Below are 19,429 nucleotides of genomic sequence, written 5' to 3'. Positions count from 1 at the left end.
CACATTTTCTACTTCTAGCCCCTATGAAAGGTTTCTGGGTAAGGCCAGCGAAGTAGGGAAGAAGCTGACCTTAAGTTGTTCTGCGCATGATTTCCTCATCCATCCAACACTTTCCAAATACCTTCTAGAAACTAGAACAAGCAGGACTATATCTTCTGAACTATTCTTTCAGAATGGATGGCTCTGAGTCATCCTCTCCAGGGATTTCAGAGTTGACCAAGAGAACAATAGTGCCTCAAACCACAGAGCTAACGGGAACCAGGGTCGTCTTCTGCCAGTGTTCAGGCCTTCTGGAGAGACAGTCAACCAACACCTGCAGTGATGGGGCACACACTCCCTCACTTTGTCAGACACTTGCTAAAAGTTGTTCCCTATCTTTGGCCATCATCTGCCACCATCTCACTCACTGTGCAAGGGTCTGTCCTTTGGAGCCATCCAGAGAAATATATCCCTCTCCAACACCACTGGCAATGTGTCAGCTCTGAGACACCCCTTCCCAAGACTAGACTGCCCATGTTAGAGGGATGGGGTGATACAGACAAAAATGCATGGCTCTAGGCATCAGAAGGAAAGGCTTAAGTCCAAATCCCAGTTCAACAACTCATTAGCTACATGACTTTGGGAAATTTACTTCACCTCTCTGAACTTTATTGTCTTATCTTTAAAACAAATAATTATCAACACCTCTCTGGATTGTTATAAGGATTTGAACTAACATACAGAAAGTGTTCACACATAGTAGGCATTCAACAAGCAGTAGTCTTTATTTGGCAAGATGCATTCATATTTAAAATATTTATTGAGGCACTTTCCTGGGTACTGTCCAAAAGGGACCAAAAAGAGAATGGTGTTTTGGTGTCAAAGACCTGGGTTCTAATCCAAGCTCTACAATTTACCAGTCCCATGACCTTAGACAATGGACTGAGTCTCATCATCTCATCCTTATATGGGTATTCCTGAACCTTACCTGTCTCATCTCTATGAAGGGAAGTTGTGGGGATTACAGGAGATGATGCCCACCAAGCACTGAGCCCAGCACTTGGTTCAACATGAGGGCTCAAAACGTGACCACCATATTGAAAGAGTCAAGGATACTGAATACATGATGGAGTTAATGCAGGGCTCAGCTCAAGCATGGCAATGGATATTTTCTTGTATGGAATTTAAAGTAATCTTCTCTAATTTTATGGTTCCTAACAATGAACCCTGGACTGCTTCCTCTTTCCACTAATTTTCCCAGGGGGATAGATTCTTGAATATACAGGGACAAAGTCCTTTAGCTTTGTTGTGTTATTGACACCCATGGGAAACTTTTATATAAGGCTGAAAACACTGCCGATTAGCCAGACATAGTCCTAGCCATGTCTCTGACTCCGAAGAAGTTCATTACATTAAGGTATGAGTGGCTGGTAGCTGAAGGTTTCCAGAGAGAAAAGTTCCCAACATGCAGTAAGAAGTACGGTGACAAATTCTAGCCACCTTTGAGATTAGAATTCGAATTAGAGATTAGATTAGGGTATAGCACCAGCTGTAGTGGTCCGTGGTGGGCCGCAGTGGGGGAGCAGACAATGCTTTCCAGGTCGGGTCGGGTCAGTGGGGGCCTAACACGACGTCATGAGGCCTATGCCATTGTTCACCTCCTTCATCTCATCACGTAGACATTTTATCATCAAATCATCATAAGAAGAGGGCTGAGTACGGTAACAAGATATTTTGAAAGAGAGAGATCACAGTCACACAACTTTTACTACTGTATAGTGTTATGATTGTTCTATTTTATTATTGTTGTTATTAATCTCTTACCATGCGCAGTTTATAAATTGAACTTTATCATAAGTATGTAGGTATATATAGGAAAAACATAGTATATATAGGGTTCAATACTATCCACAGTTTCAGGCATCCACTGGGGGTCTTGGGATGTGTTACCCGCAGATAAGGGAGGGGACTACTATATAAAAATTAACAGGTAGATTTGAAAAAATTATCAAAATGCCTGCTAATGATAAATCATTATTCCTAGATTCCTATATTAAAGCCAACACACTTCCTATTAGAAAAGCATTGGCGGGGGCGGGGGCACCAGGGTAAGTGTGATTAGACTCTAAATAGCTTAAAATATAAATTCTGCATTTTGTATAGTATTAATATTTGTGTTTTTAATATCTGTGGATTTTAGGGGTGCCTGGGTGGCTCAGTGGGTTAAGCCTCTGCCTTCAGCTCAGGTCATGATCTCAGGGTCCTGGGATCGAGCCCCACATCAGACTCTCTGCTCAGCAGGGAGCCTGCTTGCCCCCCTCTCTCTGCCTGCCTCTCTGCCTACTTGTGATCTCTCTCTCTTCAAATAAATAAATAAAATCATAAAAAAGAAAAGAAAAGCATTTGGAACTTTGTACCATCCCTAACCATTAAGCACCTTGTCCATAGCTGCCCAGTGTCGCTGCAGGGAATGTTATAAAAAATACCATCCCTTTGCCTGGCTCATCTTGTGCTACTTCTCCTAGCTCTGGGGTGCTCTGGCTTTCTTCCCCAGTTCCCAGTTCCTGGCTTTCCTCCTTATTTAGGTTACATATCCAGACCCTCCCCTCTCACCGGTACCTGAGTACCTGTTTCACGATGGCACCCTCACTCTAAGTGTAAGGGAGTCTCGGGTATGACCATGTCAGCAGCGGTTATAATCATGCCCCATTCTACTATCACAACCCGCATAAGCACCTTTCATGTTTGCTAGAGCACGGTCATCCCCAGACAGAGGAGACAGTCTCAGAGTTACTGTCATTCAGCTAGAAAGCAACTGAACCAGAGCTCCAAACAGGACTCACGGCCATGCCTCCACCACCGCCCAGTGCTTGTTCTAGTCCAAGGTTACATCCAAGGTTAGAGCAACGATCAATAACCAACCAGCACTTTCTGTTCCTTTATTATGATAAACCCTTACCAGCCTTCCTCAAACTGAATTGACATCTTCTTGGTATTACCCAATTGATTGGGAAATCTCTGGGTCATTGCCAAATGCAGGCTTATGCTCAAGGAAATGTTAACTTACGTTCCATATGTCTGAAAATATTCCATCTCTGGTTATAGTCAGTAGAGACATACGTAGAGGTTCTCTCCAACAAAAGTCCCCCTAAGCACAACAGAGGGGGAAGACAGGGTCCCCAGACATCTCCCCTCCTACTGTCTCAAGGTAATCTCTTCAAGTCCAACAGAGAAACATTTTTAACTCTCAAGAACTTGAAAAACCACAAAACATGTGTGCTTAGGTGTTTCCGTCAGTTAAACACCTGCCTTTATAAATAAATAAAATTCTAAAAAAAAAAAAAAAAAGGCACCAGACTCTTGATTTTGCCTGAGCTCATGATCTCAGTGTCCTGAGATCAAGCCCCATGTCGGGCTCTGCACTGGGCCTGAAGCCTACTTAAGATTCTTTCTCTCCTGGGATGCCTGGGTGGCTCAGTCCCTTAGTTTCAGGTTGTGATCTCGGGGTCATGAGGTTGAGCCCTGAGCAAGTTCCAGGCTCAGCGTTGAGCCTGCTTGAGATTCTCTCTCTGCTCCTTCCCCTGCTCATGCTCTCCCTCTAAATAAATAATCTCTTTAAAAAAAAAAAAAATTCTCTCTCTCTCTCTACCCCCCCAAAAAAAGAAAAAACATAAATCATGACTGTACATGGTAGGCCCAATAGGAGGATAGGTCAGCAAAGGCCTGGCTCACAGGGCATCTGGGTGTCCTTGCAAAGGTTCCTAAGTGTGTTGGAAATCTTTTATGCCCCCACTTCACATATCCTAGGCTCACCTTTTAAATGAGCCATTGCTGTGACGACCTGCTGTACCCAAGCTGCATAAAATAGCTCCTGCTTTCTGACAGCTACTACTCTGTGATCCTGGGCAATGCCTTAACCTCTCTGTGCCCAGGTTCCTCCTCTGGAAAGGGGAGATGAAAATGGCACATACTTCATATGGTTGTAGTGAGGATAATATGAGTTAATAAATGCAAAGTAGGTATAATAGTGCCTGGCACAAAGTCAGAATTACAAAAAAGATCGACATTTGCTGTTATTATAAGTATTATCATTATTTCATTTTTATTCTTACTCTATCTAGGGCTGGGTGCCAGAAGAAGAAGACTGGGCTTCTTAGCTCTGAGTTTGCCAAGTTGGAGTCTGACTTGCCACGGACGGGTGTTGACTTGAGCCCTCGGGCCTCAGGGGTAGGAGGAGTGGGGCAGGAAGGGTAAGAATCCCATTTACAGAAGGCGCAGAGTCTCTGAGAATTCTTATGACAAATCAGGGAGAAGGTACTCATATTACCTCTTTTATAGATAAGAGGAAACCAAGGTTTAGAGAGGTTGGTGAGGGCACATGGCCAGGAGTGGCTCATCAGGCCTGAGTCCTGGAGCCTGGGGCTAATTCTTGGGGCCACCATGTCAGGCTGCAGAGGTGGTAAAGGGAAGCGCATGTTTTTATTGTTACCTGATTGATACTGTCCAGGAAGAAGAGGGGGGTAGCAGAGATGTGCCTCCCAGCCCCCTGAACCTGTTCACAAATGCCCCAGGGGATCATCTGTGAGAGCTGTGAGAGGAAGGGGGGGGCCCTGAGCGCTGCTTCCCTAAAGTACAACTAGGTGCTGGGCTCCAGGTGAGGCAGGAGGGGGCGTCGGGGGTCTGTTGGAAATAGCCCTGGGCCAGGAGTCAGGACCTGGATTTCAGGCCTGGCTCCCTGGGCAAATTCTAGCACCCAATCCAGGACCTGCCAGGCAATGGGAGTTCCATGATTATTGGCGAACAAATGAGTGAATGAGCCAATGAATGAATAACAAGGTCCCAGCTCTCAGAGTTTCCAACCTGGAGGATGCACTCATAAGCCTCCGCAGAGAGCAGCATGTGCTGTGTCAGGCTTGTAGGGAGAGCACAGGGGCTGTGGAGTCAGCCCGGGAAAGTGCCCCTGCGGACTGGGATATATTCCAAAAGGGGGAACTCAACTGGGCCAAAAGGATAAAGGGGCTTCCAGGAGGCAGAGAAGGGAGAAGAACACAGAGCATGAGGCCTGCTTGCACAGAGGCTTAGAGGGAGGGGCAGTTTAGTATCTGAAAGATCCTTATGTACTGTTCTAGCCCTTTCCCTTCATTTTCCCAAAGCGGAACTCCAAACTGTACAGTTATCTGTAAACTGGCCTAGCTCCCCAGCACGGGTTTTCTAAAGTCTGGCCTCATTCAAGGAGCTGTTTTAAAACAGAGATCTGTCAGCTCCCAAGGCCCAAGGTTCGACTCAACCCAGCAACTGTAACAAGGCCTAGGACCAACCCAGCCCTCAGGGAAGTCTGGGCCTGCACCTCTGTCCTCCTCCTTGGCTGCCCACTCCCTTACCATGGTGTTTACATATCGCCTCCCCACTCCCTGGCAGCAAGGCCCCACTACCTCTGCCTGCTCCTACCTGGCTGAGTGCCACCGCCTCTCCCCACTCCGCCCTGGCCAAACACTGGCAGAGGAAACTGGAGAAAAGCAAACCAGCAGGCCTCAACAGGTGACAGCGCGTCTGTAAGGAGCCCAAGAAGAAGAGGGTGACATGGAGGTCACTGGGGTTCCCTGAAGCCGGAAAGACTTGGAGAGGAGCCGCTCTCTGCTGGAAGGTAAAGAGCAGGGAGTCTGACCCTTTTAGCTCCCTGACAAACGTTCCTGTGAGGGTGAAGAGAATTAAGCAGCCATCATGGGTCTTTGCGTCTTTTATAGTGCCTTGTGGTTTACAGTCCGCGCTTACACGAGGCATCTACTCTAAGAGAAACACAGCAACAGGAGTGGAAACAGAGTTCACCTGCTGTCACACAGCGGCAGGTGGAAGGGCCCCCGTCCAGGCCACAGCTCCACCCCCGGGACTCGCAGTGGCTGACGTCCGCAAAGTAGCTTCAGACCCTGCTGGCCTGGGGTACTTGGATGTCAGGACCAAACCGCAGAGGCCTTGTGGGATTCCAGGGAAGGAATGGGCTAATAAAAGTGATGACCGTCCTGAGCACGTTCTTGACAGTCTTAGAACTTTTACCGCACTCTAAGCACTCACTGGTGTCTTTGAGTACCACACGGCAGCTCTATAGGCAGCCATCACCATTTCACTGAGGTAACCTAGTGAGATGAAGCAATTTAACTATCAGTAAGGTTCAGTTAATTAGTAATCCTGTCAGAACCAGGATTTGAGATCAGGAATGATCATACAAACTTTGATTTCACAGACACTGCGCTACACTGCCACCGCTGAATAACCATCCAGAAATAACATGGCTCCCCTTCACTCGCCCACTTTAAGTGGGACCTCTTCCCAAACTTCACTGACTGGGCCCCCTGCTGGCCAGCCATGGGTTACATGATCCCCACAACCCACAATAATCATTGACTACCACCTAGTGGCGCCACATGGAATGTCACATTTCTATCCTTTCATTGGATTTTTGTAATGTTCACACCTTATCCCAGTGCCTGCAACATTACCTGGCACAAAGTAGACATTCAATAAATATTTGTTGAATGAACTCAAGTGATTCTTAGAGGAAAAAGAAGTTTTTCTTTTCAACTAGGAAAACTAGAGCTTTGGTCGTCCCAACTTTTTATCCCTAGAAGCTTCCCAGGCCCATGTTTTATGTTCCCTGACAACTGATCTGAAGAAAAAAAGAATCAGGTGGAGAAGAAGCTGGCTCTCCTCAGTCAGATGAAGGTGGTGGCATGCTTCCTTGATCCCCCCAGCTACTCAAAGCCCTAAACTCCTATCTCCATGAGGCCCTGACTTTCTGGGGAACTAGATCTTGTTTGAGCAAGAGTAGTTTGACCTAACAAGGCAACAGAATGGAAAGGAAAGAATTCAATAAGCCTTTACTTTCCTTCTCCTCTACTTCCCATAGAGAATCAGCTCTGAGCATCCTTGAAGTAGCAGGTCCTTCCTGGAGCTCCTGACTCTGAAATGGCTGGAGAAAGCCCTGTAGACAAGGCTGCCTGATTTGGTGTTATCAAGAGCCCGAGAAGCCATGTGATTTCCTATGCAAGGTCTATGAACGACCATAACTGGATGAGAAAAGCTCAGCACTCTCACAAGGGAGTTTCCTACTTCCGGTCCTCGCCTGCTCTCCCCAGACTGAATTCTCTTTCCTGCTCTGAAGTCTTGTGACTGCTCTTCCCCCCAATCCAGCCAGTTCAGATTAATCTTGATCCATTTCCTCCCGCAGCCCCTGTCGGGGCCACTGGAAGTCAGCCACTCAGCTGTGGTCTTCCAGCGTGGTCATAAAGACCCAAGAGATCAATGGAGCCCACTCTCCGGTGGGGTTATTATAGAAAGGATCCTGTAACCCAGTGACTTTTCTGTCCCCACTGCTTGATCCAGCTTATTCTGCTTCTACATTCCTGGACTCCTCTGTGATTTTCTAGGTCACAGTGGCCTGCTCCCCCATTTCTTCAAAACACCACTCCCCGACTTGTACGGTGATGAATACTGAATCTAAGCCAACTACAGATGACTTCCATTTCCCACAAGGACTGGGCTTCTTAAATATTGTGTTAAGTTTTAAAGCGGACTACCCTGTCAAATATTCTTTGTCTCCATTTTGCTTTGTTCTTCTATGCCCACGTCTTTCTCACAGTTAGTTAGGCCTTAAAATTCACTTTTCCAAGTCATTTGTTCAATCACTAAGTCACTCATGCTTGCAGACACAAGTGCATATGCTTAAAATTTTTCTTTTGCTGAACATTGGGTCAGGCATTGTCCCAGGCACTGGGACTCAAAGACAGGGTCATTATTCTCAAAGCACTCACAGCACAATAGGAGAGAAATACGTCCTCAGATGCTTAAAGTACTATGTGATCAATGTTTTCGTGTGGACATATTTGTGGCTGCACGAGCAAAAGATATGTCCAGATTAAATTAGTTTTAGCATAAATAGACATTTTTGGTTCAAACAGCTGAGATGCAGCAAGATGACATGGCTCCAGGCATAGTGGGATTCAGAGTTCAGATGATAACATCAGGATGCAACACCACCACCACCCCCGCCCGATCCTGGCCTTGGTTTTATTGCATGCGCTTGGCTTTCGGCTGCTGGTGATATCCACATGGAGTAGAATGAGAAGAATGAGAAGAAGAGGTTCAGATACAGCGATGAGCCACACCCTCCCAAAATTATAACTGCAAATTCACATAGTAAAATTAGCTACACATACATTCTCACATATACTTTTATACACACACACACACAAACACACACACACACCATGCAACAAAACTATTCTTTATAGGGACTTCCTAAATGACACCTAAATGACTAAATGACTCTAATGAAAAGAATTTGTAACACAAAATTTGGGGTCATGCAGGACGCCTAGACTCATGAGTATATCACAGGGATGAAAGGGGAGCCTCTGGGAACCATTAAGGACCTGATGAGGGTCACTTTGGGATCAAGTTTGGCTTTGGGAGAGAGCCCTGTTTGAGGTCTCCCTTCTCTTTGGTACAGAACAGATCCAAGGCAGGGGGGCGGGGAGGGCACAGGAGGAAGAAAGGGCTCCATAGGCACCAGTCTTAAAACTTAGTTTTAGACTCATCACAGCTGGAAAGCATCTCACTTTACAGAGAAGGAACAGAGACCAAATTCCACAATTAATTATTAAATTGGAAATATACTATACATTACAAAACAGTGCATTGGATTTATTGTGCGCATATACCAAAGTATTTGTGCAATTGTTTCCATTATAGAAGTATGACTAGAGATTTATATTTTCATTTATATTCTATCTCTTCTTCCTGTGACAGCCTGAGAGATGTTTCTAAAGCACAGAACTGATAAAGTTTCTTCCTTTAATGGAATCCCCCTTGCAAATATGAAGGAGATTCATATTTCCTATTCGGCTTCTAGAAGACAGAACTTTGGGACAAACCAAAGATCAGAAATCAAAAGTTGGGTGCTCCAAAGACTAAACCTTTGGTGTATTTCTCATTAGTGAGATCACTAATGAGAAATAAACTACCAAGAAATTGCTTAATCAAGCTTGGCTCTGAGTGAAGAAACATTCTCTCTCGGGAGATTTTGTAGCCACAAGTCAGTATCACGTTGTGATCCTAACACTTCAAATGACAAATGAGATCTCTGGCGACATCCTGAAAAATGAATAATGCTGGGAAGATCCCCCAGGTAACTAGCAAAAGAAAAAGAAGACCTCTCTGGAGGAGCTCAGCTGTAATTCAGGCCTCAGAGGATTCCCACAGATAAAGTCCCAGTGAAAGGGAGCAGCTTAGGACGCCTGGGTGACTCAGTCAGTTAAGCACCTGCCTTCGGTTCAGGTCATGATCCCAGGGTCCTGAAATGGAACCCAGCATCGAGCTCCCTGCTCGACAGGGAGTCTGCTTCTCCCTCTACCTGCTGCTCCCCACCCCGCCCCGCTCATGTGCACTCCCTCTCTCTCTCTGACAAACAAATAAATAAAATCTTAAAAAAAAAAAATGTGAGCTACTCAGAGTCAAAAATCACAAAGACAGAAAGTAAAAAAACACTGCGTGAAAGTGATAGAAGACATAATGGGCAGTAAAATCAGACATACATAGACTTCGGCACTGGAATTATTGGAGAAATATAATATGGCCATGCCAAATAAGGTTAAAAACATAAAAGAGAGAATTGACAGTGTGAGGCAGCAACAAGAGATAAATCTCAAGTAGAACTTCTAGAAATTAGGGATGCCTGGGTGGCTCAGTTGGTTAAGCAACTGCCTTTGCCTCAGGTTATGATCCTAGGGTCTTGGGATCAAGTCCCACATCGAGCTTCTTGCTCAGCGGGGAGCCTGCTTCTCCTTCTGCGTCTGCCCCTCTCCCTGCTTGTGCACTCTCTCTCTCTCTCTCTGACAGATAAATAAGTAAATAAATCTTTTTTAAAAAGAACTTCTAGAAATTAATACCATAAAAAGTAAATTTAAAATTCAGTGGATGATGCAACAGATTAGACACAGTGCAAAAGAGACTAGTCACCTAGAAGGTACATCTATAGAAATTACCCAGAAAGCTAACCAGGACACAAAGAGATGGAAAATAAGAAAGAATTTAAATGATATGGAAAAATAGGAAAAGAAACTTTAATGTATATTGAATTAGACTTCTGGAAAGAGATAGTAAAAAAAAAATCATGGTAAGAATTAGCAAGTATATAGGACTTACTATGAGTTCCTATTCTAAGCTGTTACATAATTAATCCATTAATCTTCATAACAAAGCTATAGTTTTGGATCAAGGAATAAGTGAGTAAAAAAGTTTTTCTGATTGTTTTCACAGTGAAGTTTTTAAAGGTGGTGGCAAGAAACTCAATTTGGCCTCCGCATGGGCACATGAGAGGAAGTCACAGGAGCTAAGGCCAAAAATGTTAGCTATCTCTAGCTGATCTGAAAATAAGCTAGCTAACAAATATCGTGATGTAGAGGGAGAACAGTGACAATGTGTGCAGTGCACTAAATTCCTTATCTTTTATAAGGGAACTCAATTTTTCTTGCTGTTGTTATTGACAAATCAAAAGCAGAACTGTAGTGTTATTATACAAAGAAATAATATTAGCATCTGGAAGAATTTAGAATGGAAACTGGAAGTACTGGTTGCTATTGAGAAATGAGAGTAGGAGAGACCTCGTTTTTCACTTTATACACCCTGGCATCATTTGAAGTAAAACTAATGTGCACATAATGCTTCTGTGATTAAATTTAAAAAAGATTAAGTGAGCCAAGACATGGAGGGCCTTGAACATCAAGCCAGATTTTGACGTCAAGCCAACAATTCTTTAGCTATGGAAGCTCACACAGCTTGGTGGATGGTTTATTGCCCAGGTTTACAGAGGGCGGCAAAAGGCCCTAAGACAGCCATTCCTCACAGGGAGGGGGACCGGATAGGGTAGAACAGGGAGAGGCCAAGATAAGTGACTGGAGTCAGGGCACATGAAAACATCTCGTGAAGTTTCTTGCTTGACACATCTCCAGGATTTCATTTGCTGGTGCCCTTTGGGCAGGAAATCACAGGGGCTGTCCAACATCTTGATAAGCCTCAGGCAGTCACCAGATTCCACGCCTGTGGCCTTGGACCCCTTGCCATCCACAGAGTAGAGAAGTCCTCTCTGCTATTTCTCAATCTCAGGAAAGCTCTTCCTTTCCTAGTTTCTACCCCCAGCAAGAAGAATGGTGCTCAGGTAAGCGTTTGATCAAGAACTATCTTCTTTCAGAGACAGTTCCATTTTCTTCCTCTTAATCCGCTTGCTTGTGAATTCATTTTAAGTGGGGGGCGGGGCGTGCCGGAAGCCGGGGTACCCCACTGCAAATGGGGAGACATGAAACTTCCTCACGGAGCCTCTGGGTGCTGGTGACTTGGACTGTGGGAGAGCCAAACGGTCCCCACCAGGCTCTTGTGACTTTTCTCCTTATACTCCCTCTTTCTCTCCAGTCAAATCTGCAACCATGGAGAGACATATTGTGCTCAGGGACCAAGGCGGCATCCTACCACGACATTCCAAAGCTAAATTGTTTTAATAACATCAGGTTTCACAGATTTTCTTGCTGTTCAAAAGTTGGGTTTTTTCCCCCTTTGTACCCTTGTATCTGACATTGTCCTAACAGAAAATATAGGGCCTGAACAGGTAGAGGTAATGGAGGAGAGTAATGAAAGGACAGGTCACACAGGTATGGACAGGGCTAAAGGAAATCTTTAAAGGACGCTAACTGAAGACCCCAGAGACAAGGACTGAAAGGGAAAGGGAAGAAGTTACCAGAACTCAGGAGGGCTGTGGATATAGGAAAGGACCACCAGACAGGGGCGCAGTCCTTAGACAGAGTAACATGTCCACTGCTAATTCACAGCCTGGCAGAGAGTCGGAAAGTCACAAACCCCCAATCACCCTCCTCTCAAACCCCAGCTCCTGTCCATGTCTCGCTTTTACTAAAAGCAACCAGAAGCCAGAGAAAGGGGGAAACCTTCAAAGAGGATGATGAAGACACCCAGAGGAGGGTAGAAAAGATGGAAATGAGATTTGATGGCAAATGGAGAAAATCCATTTCTCTCTCTCTCTTTGTTTAAGATGCTATTTATTTGAGAGAAAGAGAGAGAGAATGAGTTGGGGGAAGGACAAGTTGGGGGAAGGACGGAGGGAGAAGCAGACTCCCCACTGAGCAGGGAGCCCAATGAAGGGCTCGATCCCAGGACACTGAGATCACGTCCTGAGCCGAAGGCAGCTGCTTAACTGACTGAGCCACCTAGGGACCCGCAAACCCATCTCCTCTGATAGCCTTCTCACAGTTGGTATTTCCTGGGACTTTCTCTCTCTGTGTGATTGGATCAATTTCTCATGGTACTCCTCAAGATGTATTTGACTGTCTGCACCTTTCTATCTGCTGTCACTCTTTCAGAATAGTCTCTCATTATCATCATAAATGCCTTGAGAATGGGGGCACCTGAGTGGTTTGGTTGGTTAAGCGCCTGCCTTCAGCTCAGGTCATGATCCAAGGGTCCTGGATGCAGCCCTGTGTCCTCCCTGCTCAGCGGAGAGCCTGCTTCTCCTTCTCCCTCTGACCGCCCCCCGGCCCTTGCTTGTGTGCACTCTCTCTTTTTCTCTCTCAAATAAATAAATAAAGTCTTTTAAAAAAATAAGTGCTTTGAGAATGGGATGTAGTTTTGTGAGGGGTTTTTGTTTTTTTTAAGGTGGGGTACACATATACTTGTAAATATTTTAAGTTTATTATTTTGACTGCTCTAGAAAGAAAGCCATTGTAAGAGTGACTTAGACTGTGTCCCTCGCAATAGAGTAGACATTAGGGGGACACACTAATGGCCAGGATGAAAGTATCTCCTGTCCTCATAAAGCCGACACGCTGGGACATTTCTGGCCAAGAGATTTGTCCATACTCATACCAGTCATTGCGACAGGTCACATTCTCTTCGTGACCCTAAATCATGAATTCCCTCGTGGTAGATGGACCACCTTTAGTCACTGAGATTGTCCAAAGTTCATGGCAGGGTCTTCCAACTTCCTGGCCCCTAAGAGGAATTCTCAGTCCCGGGAGAAGGAATCCCGAGCTCAGGGACCTGCTGCACCACACATAATAACCTGTACAGACTTTTTTCCTATTGCCTCCTACAGACCTGACATGGTCTGGGAGGTTAAGAAGAGGTGTGTGAACCCTGGAATATTCCCACCTTAGTATAAGGTCGGTGTTGCTATAGAGAGAATCCAAGCGTTAGCATCAGAGACAACTGGTCTGAATCCAGGTTCCAGAACTCCAAAACAGTGCAGTGTTTGGTGAGTATCTTAACCTTTGCAAGCCTCCTTTTCCCTCCTCCATAACATGGAGACAGTAATCCCCCAGTAGCAGGCTGGCCCTGAGGACGAGTGAGCCTCCAGCAGGTGCTCCGTCTTGTTTATGTTCCCAGGAATACCAGCGGAGGGTTTCTGAGCCTGGATCCCACCGTCCCAGCCTGGGAGAGCACACTCGCACCGGTGAATGGAAGTGACCACGCCTTTCTGCAGACTTTCCCCTTGGGGATCCTGATCGTGTCCTTGCTGAGCCTCGCCTTTGCCCTCGGTGGGCTGGTGGGAAACCTGATCGTGCTGTGGCTCCTGGGCTTCCGCGTGCGGAGGAACACCTTCTCCGTCTACATCCTCAACCTGGCAGGAGCCGACTTCCTCTTCCTCTCCTTCCAGGTTGTCTATTTCCTAGTGAAGCTTGTCAACTTCCATTCCGTGTCCCTTTCCATCCCCAGGTTTTTCGTCTTCGCGTGGACCTTTGCCTACATCGCAAGCCTGAGCCTTCTCAGTGCTATTAGCACAGAGCGGTGCCTGTCAGTCCTGTGTCCCATCTGGTACCGCTGCCACCGCCCAAGACACACATCAGCTATGACGTGCGCCCTGCTCTGGGCCCTCTCCTTGCTGCTGAGCATCCTGGAAGGGGAGTACTGTGGCTTCCTGTTTCGGGGTTTCAATGACAATTGGTGTCGGGCGTTTGATTTCATTGCTGCCACCTGGCTAATTCTCTTATTTGTGCTTCTCTCTGGGTCCAGCCTGGCCCTGCTCAGCCGATCGCTGTGTGGCCGCCATCGGCTGCGGCTGACCAGGCTGTATGCCACCGTGGCGCTCACGGTGCTGGTCTTCCTCCTCTGTGGCCTGCCCTTTGGCATCCACTGGTTCCTCTTACACTGGATTCTGATACAGTCCTCGGATACAGTCCTCAAGCATCTTTATCTGGTTGCTGTTCTCCTGTCCTGCATCAACAGCTGTGCCAACCCCATCATTTACTTCTTCGTTGGCTCCTGTAGACAGCGGTGGGCTCAGCGGCACAGGACCCTCAGGATGGTCCTCCAGAGGGCTCTGCAGGATGTATCAGGAGGGGATGAGAGTGAAGCCAGACTTCCTCAGGAAACTCTGGGGATGGCTGGAAGAAGTGTGGTGTTTTGAGTCAGTCTGTCTCCCTCAGACAAATGTGCCTTTGAGAGCCAACTCTCTCCCCAACAGTTTGGGAGGTTTTCTTGACTTCTCTCAGCCTCTGGGTGCCCTGGTCTTAAAGCCTTCAAGTTTTAAGATAAAGCTGAAGGTTGAGATAACAATCCTCCTCGTGAGGACTGAGACAGAGCCTGTCAGGGAGACACTGAAGTCCAGTGCCCCAAGGACAGCCTCCCCCAGGACCTTCACACCATCCCCAGCTTTGCCAACTCTCAGGTCCCCTTCTGAAGAATCCCACCTTCAACAGAGGCTGAACAAGGTACAGGGAAAGTCGACATTTTCTTTGGTCACTGTGCTCAAGAGAGACTAGAAGAACATTCCCTCACAACCTTCTATGGTCACCCTCCTGCCATCTGTCTCCATAAAATTAAAATAATTGAAGTGCTGTCTAGTCCCAAAGAGCTATCGTCTTTGATTTTGGAAGGCCCTGGAATATCTCCCTAGCTTAATGGATGTCTGTTGAATAAATGACTTAATGAATAAATATACTTAATGAATAAATAAATGATAAATTTTTACACCAAGCCTGTACTAAATGTCCATTTACCAGATTCAAGTCACCATCTGTTTCTTTCTGTCACCATTGTCAGTTTGTGCAAGCACAAAGTTGAGTTTTATAACTGGGCAAATCGAAGTCAAAGCGTGCTTAAGGTCTGAGGTAGGTCGTCTTACTGTAACTTCCTGTCCCTTGCCCTCCAGAGGAACCCCATGTATGTACCTTCTCATTCCCGTCTCTGTGCCTCTGCCTGGCTCTCCCTCTCTGGAGCTCTCTGATCCTTCGTGGAATGTTTCCTTTTTTTTTTTTTTTTTAAGATTTTATTTATGTATTTGAGAGACAGAGAGAGCAGAGCAAGAGAGAGAGAGAGAGAAAGAGAGCGCGAGTGCACGAGCTGGGGGGAGGGAGAAGCAGACTCCTGGCTGAGCAGTGAGCCTGATGTGGAGCATGTGGGGCTCGATCCCAGGACCCTGGGATCATGACCTGAGCCAAAGGCAGACTCTTAACCAACTGAGCCACCCTCTTTATGGCACATTTCCAATGTGTCTTACCAGACTCTGTATTCTCTGAGGACAGGATCTTCTTCAGATTTACCTTCTCTTCCACAGAGCTCGCAACGTTCATTTTATTAATTCAATTACAGAAAAACATTTCTAAAATGATATGTTCTGTAGAAATTATAATATGTTAAGTTTAAGCGTTGTATCATCTCGTAATTTTTCAGTTCTTTAATTGAGGTACAATTAGGAGAGAGCAATGGCACGGATCATAAGTGAATGGTGCGGTGAGTTATGGCAACAGTACACCCACGTGACTCAAACCCCAAGCAAAGCACAACACATTTTCTCACCTCGGAAAGTTCCCTCACGTCCCTCCCAGACATTCCTCCTGCCCCAGAGGGAATGATCATTCCTGCTTTTAACACCAAAAATGAGGTTTCCCTGACCTTTGATTTCATATATTTAGGATGATTCAATGTACTCTTTTGTTCCTATCTTGTATCACTCAGCATAATATTTTTAGGATTTATGCAGTCCATGACATTGCATGTCAGTAGCTTGTCATTTTTATAAAGCTGAGTACTATTTCATTGTACAGATATTCCACCATTTATTTTCATATTGATAGATACCTATATGGTATTCCATTACTGGTTATTGTGAATAAAGCTACTGTGAACATTCTTCTTCAAGGCTTTTTCTGGATATATGTTTTTATGTCTCTTGGATAAATAACCTTAAGTGATATTGTCGGGTCACGGAAAGATGTATGCTCGACTCTGAGAAATTTCCAAGCTCTTTTCTAAAGTGGTTGTGTTATTGCACATCTCCACCAGCAATGTCTAAAAGTGCCAGTTGCTCCAAATCCTTCTTAACAAACATTGCCAGTCTTTTGAATTTTAGTCATTCTAATGAGTATAAAGTGGCATCTCATTGTGTATTAATTTGCATTTCCAAATGACTTATGAAATTGGCATCTTTCCATGTGCTTATTGGCTACTTGTATTTTTTTTTGAAGTGTCTTAAGTTTTGCCCATTTTTATTAAGTGTTTCCTTTTTTTGTTATTTATTTGAAGGAGTTTCTATTTATGCCAATGAGTCTTTCCTTAGTTATGTGTGTTATAAATATTCATCCAGTTGGTGGTTTGCCTATTCATTTTTAATGAATTTTGCATTTTAGAGCACTTTTAGATTTATGGAAAATTTTCGCAGAAAGTACAGAGGGTTCCCACATACTCCCTCTCCCCATCTCCACTCCCCCTGCCACAGCTTCTCCTATTGCTAACATCTTCATTTAATGTGCCACACTTATTAAAATTGATGCACCAATACAGAGGCATTATTATAAAGTGAAGTCCATCATTTACTCAGGGTACCTTATATAACTCAATGGATTTGGCCAATGCAGGGTATCACACATCTGCCATGACAGTATCATATGGAGTGGTTTTGTTGCCCCCAGAAACTGAATATGCAAATACAGGGGTCTTTAAAAAATTATTATTATTCATCCTAGTTCAGGTTCTCTGAACTACCTGGATCTGTGGTTTGGTGCCTGCAAATAATTGAAAAGCTCTTGGCCATTATTACTTCAAATAGATCTTCTGTTCCTTTTCTTCTTTGCTTTTCAATATCCCTGTTCTATGTATTCTATACCTTTTGTTGTCATCCCACTACTCTTGAATACTCGGTTCCCTTTTTTCAGTCCGTTTGGGAAAATTCTAGTAATTTATCTTGAGGCTCACTGATCCTTTGAAAAGCAGTTAGCTAGTCTACTGATGAACCTGTCAAAGGCCGAGGGGAAGCGATAGGAGTAGAGCAAATCAAATGTTGAGAAACATCTCATGAGGAGTGGTGACTCAGAGAACTCCACGTTCTCACTTGCCAGCGGATCCCTGTACAGGAAATCACAGGGGCTGTCCAGCATCTTGAACAGTCTTACTCCGTCACCAGGCTTCACCCCTGCTCCTGAGCAGAGAAGGGTCCTGTAGCAGCGGTCAGTCCCAGGAGGCTTTCTCTTCAGCACAGGTCAGCTTGTCACCTTCTGCTGAAACAGTGGAGGAAAGACACCTTGATGGAGTATTTATTTCCAAAGCCACTGTTGGGTTTTTCCTTCCAGTGCACATCCATGTAACTTGATCTGGGGGTGCAGTATTCAGGGGCTCCTGCAGGAAAAGACAGCAGGCATGGAAAACCTTCCGGCCATGTTGGGTGCTGGCAGCCTTGACTATGGAAATCTGAATTGGCAAACCCACTTCATCCCCCTTTCCCCCATTAGAGCCTTGTCCCACTTGCCCCTCCATCCCAGCCATTCAAACTGTGCTGTCATGGTGAGAAATCTGTTGCTTTCCTTAATTTAGGGAGCAAGATTAGGAACATGCATGCATCCCAAAGCTTAAGTACTGTGAATAACCCAGTCATCTGTTTGACTTGCTTTTTGAAATTTACTTTCCTTTCAGTATCTCTCAGGATGCCAGCAGAAAACAGATGGCCTAAAATGGGATAATTTAGAAGAGTTTAATTAAGGTACAATCCACCAATATGGGAAGATTTAGAGAAAATTACATGGGATGGTGACCACTACCCCTTAAGGAAAGTAATAGCAGGGTCCTTAAGATCACTAGGCTTGAAAGACAAGGGGAAGAAGTTACCAGAACTCAGCAAGGCTGTGGTTGTAGGAAAGGACCACCAAACAGGAGTGGAGTCCTTAGGCAGAGCAACGCGTCCATGCTAACTCACAGCCTGTCAGAGGACAGCCAGAAAGTCACAAACCCCCAGTTGCCCTCCTCCCACCCTCCAGCTCCTGTCTGCCCCATCTCCCTTTCCACTGAAAGCAACCAGGACCCAGAGAGAGAGGGAGCCCATCCATGAGGATGATGAGGACGAAGAGGAGAGTAGAGAAGTTGGAAATGAGATTTGATGGCAAATGGAGGAAATCCATCTCTTCTTATGGCCTCCTCACAGTTGGCATGTCCTGGGACTTTCTGTGTGTGATTGGATCGATTTCTCTTTGTATTTCCTCAGAGACTGGTTGTCTGCACATCTCCATCTAACATCACTTCTTGGGACTAATCTCTCATTATCAACACAGATGCCTTGAGAATAGAATGTAGTGGGGTTTTTTTTTTTTTTAAGAAGATAAGGTTACACAGGTGTTTATAAGTGTTTTAAGTTTATTATTTGTGTTGCTTTAGGAAGATATCCATTATGATTGTGACTTAAACAAGAGAGAAGTTACCAGGACTGAACTGGTGACTCCATGGCATTAGACACACTGCGCTTTCCACTTGATGCTCCCATCCCCCGGGGTGACTTCATCCTAGATGGCTCTACATGGGCCCTTGACACTTTAGCTCTCCTTCCAGCAGTGAAGAGAAGGAAAGACCCAATTCAGAAGTTGGCTACATTGCTTCTGCTCACTTCCCATTGGCCAACATCAAATTACATGGTGCCATCCAGCATTAAGGTGGGTTGGGAATAGGATTTTTTTTCCTGGTCTAAAACTCAAGGAATTATTATGTAAGAGAGGAGGGAGATGGATATTGGATCAACTAGCCATTTCTATACCCCTGAATCTCTCTCACATTCTGAGCTCACGTGAGGATTTTTTTGGGGGGAGCTTTTCTCATGATGAATGATGTGGCAGAGAACAGTGGGATAGCCTCAGGCAGGACTCCAGGAGACCAAGGCCCTTGGGCACTGGACCTGCTATTCACAATGGGATCTCAGGAAAATCCCTTTGACTCTTTAAGCCTCAACTTTTTCCTGTGTTAAATGAAGATATTATAAAAGATGATCTCTAAGGGACTTGTGCTAAATGCTGGGGACATGATGGTAAACAACATCAACCCAAAAACCCCAAGCAGAACTAGGCATTATAAGCTTTGAGTTTAATAGGAGACCCAGAAAGGAAAAAGACAAACACAAATTAGAGCTTCAAACTGTGTT

General features: G+C 45.2%; 1 protein-coding gene across 1 annotated transcript; it reads left to right on the top strand.

The window, feature by feature from the left end:
- Nucleotides 1–11,083: 11,083 nt before the first annotated feature.
- On the top strand, nt 11,084–15,003 carry MRGPRX2 (MAS related GPR family member X2). The gene is made up of 2 exons (XM_032358895.1): nt 11,084–11,188; nt 13,420–15,003. The coding sequence occupies exons 1-2, from the start codon at nt 11,178–11,180 to the stop codon at nt 14,438–14,440; spliced, it is 1,032 nt and encodes a 343-aa protein (XP_032214786.1). The 5' UTR covers nt 11,084–11,177; the 3' UTR covers nt 14,441–15,003.
- Nucleotides 15,004–19,429: the final 4,426 nt, after the last annotated feature.

The sequence above is a fragment of the Mustela erminea genome, chromosome 9 (genome assembly GCF_009829155.1).
Source record: "Mustela erminea isolate mMusErm1 chromosome 9, mMusErm1.Pri, whole genome shotgun sequence".
Lineage (NCBI taxonomy): Eukaryota > Metazoa > Chordata > Mammalia > Carnivora > Mustelidae > Mustela > Mustela erminea.
The sequence above is the reverse complement of the archived record's forward strand: the minus strand, read 5'-3'. Positions and strand labels throughout refer to the sequence as shown.